The sequence below is a fragment of the Erpetoichthys calabaricus genome, chromosome 15 (genome assembly GCF_900747795.2).
Source record: "Erpetoichthys calabaricus chromosome 15, fErpCal1.3, whole genome shotgun sequence".
NCBI lineage: Eukaryota > Metazoa > Chordata > Cladistia > Polypteriformes > Polypteridae > Erpetoichthys > Erpetoichthys calabaricus.
In genome coordinates this window covers 103,230,490-103,242,764 of record NC_041408.2, presented here as the reverse complement: position 1 = coordinate 103,242,764, position 12,275 = coordinate 103,230,490, and the positions used below count along the sequence as shown (strand labels likewise).

The 12,275-nt window shown below is 40.9% G+C and overlaps 1 protein-coding gene across 1 annotated transcript in view; it reads left to right on the top strand.

Moving 5' to 3' along the window:
• Nucleotides 1-11,878, top strand: part of LOC114666033 (mucin-like protein) — a 50,680-nt gene extending 38,802 nt beyond the window's left edge. Inside the window, exons 11-14 of the mRNA XM_051919264.1 lie at nucleotides 438-557; nucleotides 4,377-4,397; nucleotides 4,492-4,562; nucleotides 11,861-11,878. Of these exons, the coding sequence (XP_051775224.1) occupies nucleotides 438-557; nucleotides 4,377-4,397; nucleotides 4,492-4,562; nucleotides 11,861-11,878 (230 nt within the window). The remainder of the gene's footprint in view (nucleotides 1-437; nucleotides 558-4,376; nucleotides 4,398-4,491; nucleotides 4,563-11,860) is intronic.
• Nucleotides 11,879-12,275: the final 397 nt, after the last annotated feature.

Below are 12,275 nucleotides of genomic sequence, written 5' to 3'. Positions count from 1 at the left end.
TATCTTGTATAAAGATGTGGTCTTCGACTGGTGGTGTCCTGGCAAATATCACAGAGTATACACAGACGCATGATTGCGTTCAAGTTATTTATCCATTTTCTCATCCTTCGGTTGGTCTGTGAACCATTCCACTACGGTAGGAGTTTTTTGTGACACCCGGTTTATTACTGCCTCTTAACAGTTGCCACAGTACATCTATGTTATGTCAACTCAAGTGACAGTGTCACTTCTCCTTATATAAAATACACTGCAAAGATCCAGTGTTATATGAAAAGCAACCAATCTCTACATATAAGTCGGTACTTTAGGATGATATCCTGCAGCACAATCAACACTTTTTTGGCTCATTTGTTAAAATTTTAGAGGTTAAGAAACTGAGTTCAAGCACTACATTTAGACACCTGCTGAATCCCATCTAATTTTGCCTTCCTTTTCAGACATTAATGAATGTTTATCTCCTTCTGCATGCCCAAATGCCAAGTTTGAGTGCATCAACACAGTGGGTTCTGTACAATGTTCCTGCCGGTATCAAAATGCCCAAGACACAGAGACATGTGGTAAGTATGACACAGACAGCTCTCCAAAATCTTGCTTGAATCAAGATCCTCTCTTACGTGTTTATAGCAGTCAAGGTTGTAATTCAAGATTTTACAAAATGTCCTGTCATAATGTGCCTACATGGGGTCCAGTCCTGTTAACAGTTACCTTAGCAGAGTACAATTTTATTTCAATTTGCAGTAGAATCCTGTCACAAAAACTGACAAAGAGTCCAAAAAGGTTTGGGCAGCCTCCCGTATATTATATCCTGGCTGCAAAATTGTAATAGATGTGTACAGATCCGAGTCCAAAACAGAACTGACAGGATAGAGGAAAGATGGCAGCTTTAATGGCAAGTATAGGAAGTGACATCATCCAAAGGGCCGGAACCAGAAGGTTCCTCATCCATAGGCTCGGACCCGGAAATGGCGTCATCAAAGGGGCCAGAACCGGAAGGGTCTTCGTCCATAGGTTTGGGACCGAAAGTGATGTCATCAAAGGGCCCGGGACTGGAAGTGACATCCTCAGGGCTGGAACCGGAAGTGACGTCATCAGGGCAAGGAGGAATTTCCCATGAATGGTCTGCAAGAAAGTAAGAAAAAGAGTCAGCGCACTCCGCCATCCCTTTAGTCTGGTGTGGAATTACTCTCTTTCAGGCTTTTTAGCTGCCTCCCACGTGCACATGTGTGATAATCCTAATAAATTAATAATTTTTTAATCTTTAGACTAGACCTGCAAATCCTCAGAAAGGTCTTTCTCATTCATCTTCCACCAGCACATAGAGACCACTCCCTAAAACTAAGAAAGGAATTGATTAAAGGGGATCAATAATTTTTAAAATGGACACTCTAGAGCACCACTCTGTGACCTCTTGTATGAGATCAGTGGTCTGTCATCCCCTAACAGAATTAACAATGACCACCATGGAGACCAAACCCATTAAGCACACCACCCAATTAGTGCAATTCTATTAAATACTACCACCACTGTTACTCAAGTCACAGCTAATTAAGTTCTGTCGCCTCCCAGTTCGTTCAGATGGAATACTTCCTCTATAGAGTCTAATTCCTTTAAGCATTAAATTAATTCAATTATGTCTTTTATGTATGGAGTCTTATTCCTTAAGTAGCCTTTTAACTGTTTGTGGTAGTGAAAATGAAATTTCAGCCATTTCTTATGTTTGCACAGAAAGTTAGACTGTGATATATTCATTTTATCTGATGATGATGATGATGAATAACTTTAGAATTAATGTTTATACAGTGGTTAGTGCTGTTGACAACCCCAGGTTCAGGATTCTTGGCTTGTACCTGATGCTGCTGAGATGGCTATTGACTTGAAAATGGATTGAATGGGTTTCAGAGTTGACAATTATTATTATTATTATTATTATTATTATTATTATTATTATTATTATTATTATTATTATTATTATTATCACCACCCTCCTCTCACTACACTAAGGTACCCTGGTGTATTCGCTGGAGGTCAACAAGACCTCTGAGGATTCATCGAAGAAAGCAGGCCATGGTGAGGGTCTCTTTCACAATGACTCCACATGGGAGTGTGTCCAGCTGCTCTTGGCACCCAGCCTTTAGATGGTTCCCAGTGTGCCCACGACAACTGGAACCACTCTTGTCCTCGTGATTTTGATCTCAAGATGCTTTATGCTTGATGATCTTCTCAGCCTTCTTGCTCAGGATGTTGTTGTCATTCGGGGTCATCACACTGATGAAGACACACGACTTGCTCTTCTTGTCGTGGAACATGATATCCCGCCTATTGGCAGTCATGGTACGGTCTGTGGGAATGGTTTTGTTCCACCTCATGATGTCTCCAGTGTCAATGACCACGTCTTGTGTGTGCTCATACTATTTGTCTGTCATCAGAACACCCAGTTGTTGGCATAGTGCCCAGTGCAGGTACATAACTGACCTTGTTGTGATGTTTAAGATATTAATTCGGGGCCAGTACCTGGCATCTGGATGCTATGTGGCTGATGGTCTCCTCTGCTTCACCACACATACGCCATTTGCTGTTGACTGGTGTTATTATTATTATTATTATTATTAGACAAAGTTGCCATGGTCCACAAGATGAGTTTACATATTTTTCTACATCTATCTATTAACTAAAATCTTTTTGGCAGTGCAGGATGCAAGACAGAATCATGAAGGGGGTCTGGATGGTGCCTTGATCAGGTGATGGTGGTGACACAGATCGCTACCACAGAAGAACCAGAGAAAAAAACAGAATATTGAATATTAGTACAGATTGCAGATCCCTGAAGAATATGATAATTCTATGCCCATATTTTCAGATAGGAATACAACTAAAATGTAGCTACAAAAAGCCACATTAAAATAATGAGTTTTTAGCAGTTTTCAAAAATGCTCCACAGTGAATTTCTATACGTAAAGCATTCCAGATTTTAGGTGCATAACAGAAAAAGGCTGCCTCACCGTCTCCTTTATGCTTGTTTTTAGGAATAAAAGGCAGACCACCATTCAGGATCAGGGGTTACGATTTGGAGTGAAGGGAGACAGGCATTCCAAAATATAGGACAGAGCCAGATCATTTAAGGCTTTGTAAGCCATTAGTAGTATTTTAAAGTCAATTCTGAATGACACAGATAACCAATGTAATGATACTAAAACTGGTGAGATGTGCTCAGATTTTCTTTTACTAGTTAAGATTTTGGCTGTTGTATTCCACACTAATTGCAACCGATTGATGTCTTTCTTAGGTAATCCTGGTAGGAGTGCATTATAGTAATCTAGTCAACTAAAATTAAAAACATGAACTAGTTTTTCAGCATCTTGTAAAGTTATTAAAGGTCTAACTTTTGCTACATTCCTTAAATGAAAGAAAGCAGTCCTAGTAATGTGGTTAATGGTGGATTTAAAGTTTAGGTCAGAGTCAATTACTACCCTTAAATTCTTTACTTCTGACTTAATTCTTAAACCTAAGGGATCAAGTTTATTTCCAATATCCTCACTATATCTATGTTTGCCAATCAGTAAGATTTTTGTTTTCTCCTTATTTATTTTGAGAACGTTACTGCTCATCCATTTTGAAATACTGCTGAGACATTGGACCAGAGAGCCAAGAGCATCAGGGCCATTAGGCACTATCGATAAGAAAAGCAGTGTGTCATCTGCATAGCTGTGGTGGCTCACCTTGTGCTTTGAGATGATCTGACCTAATGGAAGCATGTATATAGAAAAAAGCAGTGGACCCAGAATAGATCCTTGTGGTACCTCTTATATCATATAGCTCTGAAGTACAATCACCGCAACTAAAAAAGAATTTTCTATCTGTTAAGTCTGCGGTGGGTTGGCACCCTGCCCGGGATTGGTTCCTGTCTTGTGCCCTGTGTTGGCTGGGATTGGCTCCAGCAGACCCCCGTGACCCTGTGTTTCGGATTCGGCGGGCTGGAAAATGGATGGATGGATATCTGTTAAGTGAGACAGAAGACATTGCCAGAGAGGCCCACCCATTGTCTAAGGCGATTTATAAGAATACTGGGGTCTGTGGTGTCAATTGCTGCACTCAAGTCTAAGAGAACAAGAACAGATATATACGGCCTCTGTCTGCATTAACCCGCAAATCATTTACTACTTTAACCAGTGCAGTTTCTGTACTATGATTTGTTCTATCACCTGACTGTCACTTGTCAAGAATAGAATGTTGAATCAAGTAATCATTGGAGATCAAACTTAGGTCTGTTGAATTTTAAGGCACTGGAGCCCACCCTGCCTCTCAACTTTAGAATATTACAAGAAATAATGTCAGATGTAAAATGCTGTGATTTTAAAACCATGTATCTGTTGTTGCAGGTGATTCAGCCAATCCTCCAGGTAAGATATGCCAAATACTGGGTGAGACTTGGTCAGTACACGTTGCTGTTGATTTTCCAGTTATAAAAAGGTTTCTGTTTTTTCTGCGATTTAGGCTGGAACATTTTCAACTGCACCTTGAAATGGAGCCTGACAAGCAGTTCTCCAAAGGATACCACCAAAATGGTGAGTGTTTATGTCTTAACGTTCATCTTGTGCATTAAGATTGTATCCTACTTATTAAAACAACATGGACACTTTCAGATTGTGAGCACCAATTGTTTTCTGTATCACGGCTTTCATGTGATTCTCAATGGACCTTAGTAGGCACTGAGGTCTTGGTAATGACTAACTTTCTCAAAATAACCATTGTCTCTTTGACATCACTTGACATTACTAATACTGAGATTATTGCAACAAAAATAGTGCATTAAAGAAGAACAGAAGAAAGCCAGATTGGACATTGAGGCCATCAGCTTATAAAAGAATATTGTGTTCTTTTACAGATCTCTCCCAATTATTTTCTAAACTCATTTTCTCCAATGCAAGGCTTCAGGGAGGCAGCACTAAAGTCAGAAGCATCAGGCCCATGGGATGTTATGGCAGTTCATCGCAGAGTACACTCACACTGGAGTGCACAATTTAGACTCCCAGTTTGTTCTAATATGCACTTGTCTTGGAGGGAAGTAGAGTATGAGATCTTGGGAGCAGATGAACACACTTTGTTAAGAGTCAAATCTAGGTCCCTAGAGATGTTCAGGGTTTCGGCTTAACAAATGTGATCAATTTAATTGCAAATTTTGCCAATCTGTCTTTAGAGTAGCAGTTCCATCTTTGACCACTAGGTGGGTCTACTTCCTCACTAATGCCTTCTTTAAGGAGTTGAGTGTTTCAGTGAATGGCAAACAGAAAGTCATGGAAATAGAGAATCATGGGAAGAAAGCAACATTTTGTGTTTTAATGTCAGTTGTTAATTAACAATTAAGCTATTCAAGAGTGAATATTTAAAAATACACACACACATTCCAAAAAATGCCATCCATTTATTGCTTAACATACATAAATCAGTATAGTTTTGCATCAAGTGGAGTCTGTTATGACAGAATGGTAGCGACAAGAACAACAACCTTTAATCTATAGCACATTTTCATATAAGGCATGTAGCTCAAAGTGCTTAACAAGACATTAAATTAAAAATGACAACTAAAAAAAGAAAATCAACAAATCTGTATACAGGGTGGGGCATAAAGATCTCCCACATTTTGAAGGGGTATAAAAAATGAACAAAGCTATCTAAAGAAATTGTATATATTTCTGAAAAGTGCATAAAAAACAGTTTTGTTTTAATGGGTTTTAAAAGTCATATCAGACAAATGGCGACCATAGTTGGCAATACATTGTTGAAGACGTTCCCGGAAGTTCTCCATCACTCTCTGGGTCATCTCAGGCAGAATGGCATCGATTTCCTGTCTGATCCTTTCCTTCAAATCCTCGAGAGATCGAGGACGATGTTTGGAAACCTTTTCTTTTAGGTATCCCCAAAGGAAAAAGTCACAGGGGCTTAAATCTGGTGACCATGCCCGCCACCCCACGTCTCCCCTTAAAGAAATCAAATGCCCACGGAACTTTTCCCTCAATACTCTGAGTGAATGTCGTGCTGTGTGAGCTTTGGTACTGTCCTGTTGAAATCCCACATGTTCTGTCCCAGGTCAAACAGTGTGGACCCAGTTACCTGAAGGTTAGAAATCCATAGCAAAATCGTTTTCCCATCTGGTACAAATGCATTTTGACCAAGCGCAAAGCATGTATGGAACGCTCTCTGAGTCACTATCACAGAATGGTTGTTCTCATAATACGCTTGAACAACAAAGCCCCGATGTTCACCAGTCCAACTCATGATGGGTACTGAAAATGGTAAAGGCTAACCTACCGAATGAGCCCCTACTACCTTGAAATGTGGGAGATCTTTATTCCTCACCTTGTAATAATGTCTGTGTGTGTTCACTCTGTCCGAACAATCTGATTGGTCAGTTCTGCCTTTGGTTTTGTTGGTCAGTGTAGCTGTGGTTGCTCAAGAGGCAAGAAGCTCCGGGCATGGCAGGCTGACACACACAAGGATACCATGGAAAGGCGGACAAAGAATGTTGAAAGTCACCATTAAACGAGGGGAGTATTCGCAAGAATTCAATGAAGATTTCCCAGTGGGTAATGGGGGTCCATCTAGTATTGGTCATTGGTAGTAGTCGGAAAGTGGGCAGGAGGTGAACAACACACATATGAGAAGCAGGATTTGCAGAAACACAATCAAGAGAGGGGGTGCCAGACAAGAGACAAGAGGTGTTCAACAAATGCTAATGGCACACGTAAGGCAAGAGATGTCAATTATCAAATATTTTTAATTTATTCTATTACCTGTCCTGGACAGGTAGTATGGTTAGTTAGAAATAAATAAGTATTATAGATGCTAGGTGGCACTGTTACCCCTTAAACCCAACAGACAGACATGCAGGACACAGGGTAAAAGCAACAAGAAGATATTTTAATTCTTTTCTTCCTGCAACAGTGCCCTCAAGCACCACAGCCACAGTAAAGAGGCAAAATAAATTAGCACAATTCTCAATAATCACACACGATTATTTCCTCCTCACCTCCCAGAAAGCTCTGTCCTACACCTCCCGACTCTGGCTCTCCTGCTGGGTTCACAGAAGTCCTTTACATAGTCCTTGACCCGGAAGTGCTTCTGTTCTGTTTGGGTCAGATGGAGGATTTGAGTTTTCTTCAGGCCGGAAGTACTTCGGAGCAGGGCTGTGGTTTTAAACTACATGTCCCATAGTGCCCTGCGGGAATCCGGGGCACCGCAGCAGTCCAGGGGAGCTGCCATCTAGCGTTTTTGCGGAGGCAGTGTCCTCGAAAAGCTGCCTTCCCCCATCCGTCCATCGCAGGGGCATCTTGCACTTCAATTATGCAGATATACTAGTAATAGATAAAGTAGTAATTATGGAGTCATTTCTAAGTCTCTTATGATTGTAATGATAAGCCCAATGCTATGGTCAAATGGCCAGAACAGAAAAAAAAATTAAAAACTTCAGCCAGTGAGATGCTGGAGAAAAGCAAGACAATTTGCATGAGTTCCATGGCCAAAACACCACCCAGATACTATTATGAGGCAGGAACCACCAACTCTTTGCAGGGCCCAAACCCACAGTCTAAACAGTAAACAAAGTTGGAATTTTCAATGAACCTAACATGCATGCGAAGATATAAGTGTAAGATACCGATAACGACAAATAAAAAAGTGGCCTGACGCTCTAACCCCCCCATATCGCTTCACTCACTTGTGCACCCTAGTTAAAGATGGCCCACAAAGACTGTAGATTAATATTTTTGATTAGGTTTCTTTTGTTATTTTCTCCCATTTATAGATTTGTATTGTCTGTCAAGTCAAGTCAAGTTGGGGAGCATGCACTGGTACAGTGCGTTACTGCACCCACTACACAACGAAACAACTCGGGATTCCGGTTTGCAACTCCCTAGGCAGACACGCGTCCAGTCCCACCCTCCGGAAATGACCCTCTATCTGCCGCAGCCAGGTGTTACGTGGGGTGACCCCTTGGCCTGGTCCAGCCACTCATGTCCCCAACAATGAGGATCTTATGAGCCGGATCACCCTACGGTAAACACGCCACATGGCTGTAGTGCCGTAACTGACGCTCCCTCACAATGCAGTTAATGTGCCTCATTCGGGACTCCATGAGCAACCTCTCATTCGACACAAAGTCGAACCAACGGTACCCAAGGATTTTCCGGACAGACACAGTACCAAAGGAGTCCAGTCTTCATCTCAGGTCACTGGATAGCGTCCATGTCTCGCAACCATATAGCAAGACAGGAAGCACCAGGATTCTAAAGACTTGGACCTTCGTCCTTTTGCACAGATATCAGGAGTGCCACACACCCCTTTCCAGCGACCTCATGACCCCCCATGCTCTCCCAATCCATCGACTGACTTCATAGGAAAAGCCACCAGAGACATGAATGTCACTGCCAAGGTAAGTAAACCTCTCAACAAGGTCGACACTCTCTCCGCAAACATTGTCTAACATCATGTTTGATTTCAGTCCTGCATTCATTCTTTAAGTTTACATCTCATTCAAGACCAAACCTATTTAGGTCATAATGAGAGCTGGACCTCTGCATGTGCAGAAGTGTTCACACCTGTTTGCACCTCATTGTGAGCATTTTCTCCAGTCCCAGACTGTACAGCATAATTTAGCTTTTCCATCACAGCAGTTGTCTTCATGAGTATATTACATGGGTCTTTTATTAAACTCTGAATTGATAATCTGACTGTTGCCCGCGCTCTGATCGAGGACTGACAATGCATAAAAAAGTGGGTTCTTTTCAACTTTTTCACTTCATAACACAGCATTAATCTCTCTTTGATTTGCCTGCTTTTACGAAGAGAAGTGCTCATTAAATACTGATGGACTTGGATGTAAATGATGAGTTCTGCACCACAGCCACCCATTCGTGGGTCATTTACAGCTAAGTCTGTGGACTGCCATTTTGATACAAATTGATACAGAAACGGTAATGGACCAGTTAGTTAATGGGTAAGACACCCTCTTGCTGAGTGGTACAGAGAATGTGTCCTAAACTTCTTTTAATCAAATCCTTAATGTCATTAATTTCAGTTGCTAAGAACAAATGACTGTTCATCATTCAACCTACATTTGATACAAATGTAAATCAAAAAAGGAAAGGCAGTCTGAAAATTATGCGACAACTGCAACAAATTGAAGTGGACTCAATACAAGATGCTCATGATGGCTTATGGGTAGTTTGAACACAGACAGCTCAGTGCTCTGTCTTTAGCATAGTTGAAGCCAAGGTGAAATGAGCATGGACGCCCCACTATGGGATAGCACCTTTATTGAACGACACACTGTTGTGAAATTTCTTTGGGCAGAGGGAATGAAATTTGCTGTAAGGATGTTGGCTTGTGCAGATCAGTAAGCTGTGTGGGTACCCATCTTGTGCAAACTTTATGGCACCCCAAGTCATCGTGCACTATGGCATGTGCAGATCCATGATTGATATCCAAATTTACAGCAACGGCAGACAACATAATTCCTTGGTCTTGTTTGATGAAGGCATTCTCTGTGTCAATGAGGACGTGTATGTGCAATGTTGTCAGTTATACTTGTTCTTCCCGCTTTAAAGCTTCCTACCCACTCATAAACTTTTTGTTGAGTTGTGCTGTTTTCACTTCCATACTTAGCCAACATCCTTCTGTGAATTTTTGGAAGGTTTCACTCCATCTGCTCAAATAAATCTCACTACATCATAGTGTTCAAGAATGGTGCGGTCCCGCAGCAGAGAATCCATTTTCTTTTGACCTTGGCTTCAACTAGACCAATGTCAGAATGCCTTGCTGTGTATGTTCAAACTACCCATAAGCCATCACGAAGATGCTGTATTTCAGCTGCTTCTATCCATTGTGGTTACCGTGTAATTTTCAAATTGCCGTTGTTTTTTGATTTACCCTCTTTCAACTTTAGTGTTGATGGTAAACTTCTATGAATTTACACACGGTCCAGTCATTGTGTAATACACTTTGGTCCATGCATGACTCTGTACATGAAGCAAAGTCCAGGTGAGTAGCAACATATTTGGCATGAGAGCCAAAGGTCAAATAGGAGACTGAAGCATCAAAACAGCCATTGCATTAGATAAGCTTTCTGAAAAGCAGACATTCGTGAACAAAAGAACTTTCTTTTATCGTATGAAATGCACCACCGCCCATGTACCTGTTTATTTAAATAATAAAACTAGAATGACACAGGCCAGCCACCTAAATTGCAGCCATGCCTGTTTTCACTCTAAAATCTCCACACCCTAAAATTTGTGTTTAGTCAACATGCCAGTAATGAACATCACGTTGTTTCAATCGATGCCTTTGTTTTTGAACTGGCAAAGATCTTTCAAATTAAAAAAAGAACTGCAACACACAGAGCCACAAGTGAAGGTACATCTGGTATTAATCTCCTTGTCATACATTTTCAGTGGAAATCTAACATGAGCACTTAACAGCACGCAACCAAAGCGACTCACAAAGTGCACAGTTTTACATGCTGTAGCTCAACTGATTCGTTTCATACTAAACTCCATTTTCATCTAGTCGTCACATTAAAATAAGTATTTTGAATGTTACAAACATTACACATGTAGGCCACCATGCATTACATTTTTAACAGTACATACATATTTTGCCAAATCATTCCATAATGTATATGGATGCGGTAGGCTGGCACCCTGCCCAGGGTTTGTTTCCTGCCTTGCGCCCTGTGTTGGCTGGGATTGGCTCCAGCATACCCCCGTGACCCTGTAGTTATGATATAGCGTGTTGGATAATGGATGGATGGATGGATTTATATGGAAACGAATCCCACGCCAAAAATATACAGTACCAATGACAAGTGTGTAGGAAACACAGCGTCAAATCTCAGAATCTGTAAGCTTACATGCAGCAGAGTCACAACATAAACCCACGGGTCTGTATGAGTTTTACAGAATGGCATTTGGGATATAAATATCTTAGGATAATTACATTAAAATGTGTCATACATTTTGGCTTCTTGTGCCAACCAATCAAAATTTATATAAACATCATACGCATTCCTGCCAACATGGAAAAAGAGTTTAGCCATGATATCCTCCCTGAGTGAAACCAAACATCTTGATAGAAATCAAACTTTAGGAAGGAAATTAGACAATACAAGCATGTGGCAAATGAATCCATTTCAGGATTGCAGGGGCTGGAATTTTTCCCAGCATTACTGTGAGCAAGCTGGAAAACACCTCTGGAAGGGGTGACATAGACAATGCGTTCAATGAAATGAAAAGTATTTATGTTACAATAAAAAATGGTATCTGTAACAGAGTGAAAATGCTTTTTTTTTTTAAACCAGAGTGTAACACCACCACAGTTTAATGCCAAATGTACAGACTGAATGGAAGAGAAGGAGCAAGGAGTTAATAGACAGTACAAAACAGAAATAATGAAGAGACTCCTTGTATGTGCTGATTTGAGCTGACGTGCTTTTGTCTCATTCACACAACCAGCACTCTTCCTGTCAGCTCAAACACAAGCGCATGCAAAAGCGCCAGTGCTTTTAGTGTTTGATTTTGAATTGTCTTAAAACAGCACTGTTAGATTTTTGTAACTTACTTTGCAGAAAAATCAGACTTCATGAACAATAAATAAATAAATAAAAGAATTGAAGGTCAAAGATTAGAAGACACCTGTTATGACGTTTTGTTGCACCTATTGCTCCAATTATCAGTCTTTATTTATTTTCATTTTCCTAACCCAGCTTCTTTTTCTCTAAACGTTATACTAATGATGCTAGGTCACACTTCCTAGGTGATAGGATCCATACATCCATTTTCTTAACTCCTTTTTTTTCTTCACACTGTTGCAGGAAAGAACCCAACCTTAGACAGGCAGACTGCCAGCATATAGCAGGGCTCAGCCAGCCCTGCACACACATCAACAAACTGATCAATCCAACTTGTAGACAGACAGGCAGGAAGTCCTTGAAAGCTAAGAAGCACCCTGACTAACCACTGGATGGAGGATGCTCTTGTGAGGGTTTGTTGACAAGGGTATCCTATGGACACAGCTTGCTTTCCTTTCTCTGAAATATTAAGAAACCAGTAACGGCACACTGCACAATAACGTGCAGTGAATATACTTGACTTGAGCATTCCTAGTTTTCATCCTCTTTCTCTGTACGTTTTAGCATTCATTTGCTCAGAGGTTGATGCGCTGGCTGCTTCCTGAGCAGCTCTTCTTTTCTCCACCCTAACGGCCTGCTTCTTCTTCCTTCGACGGCA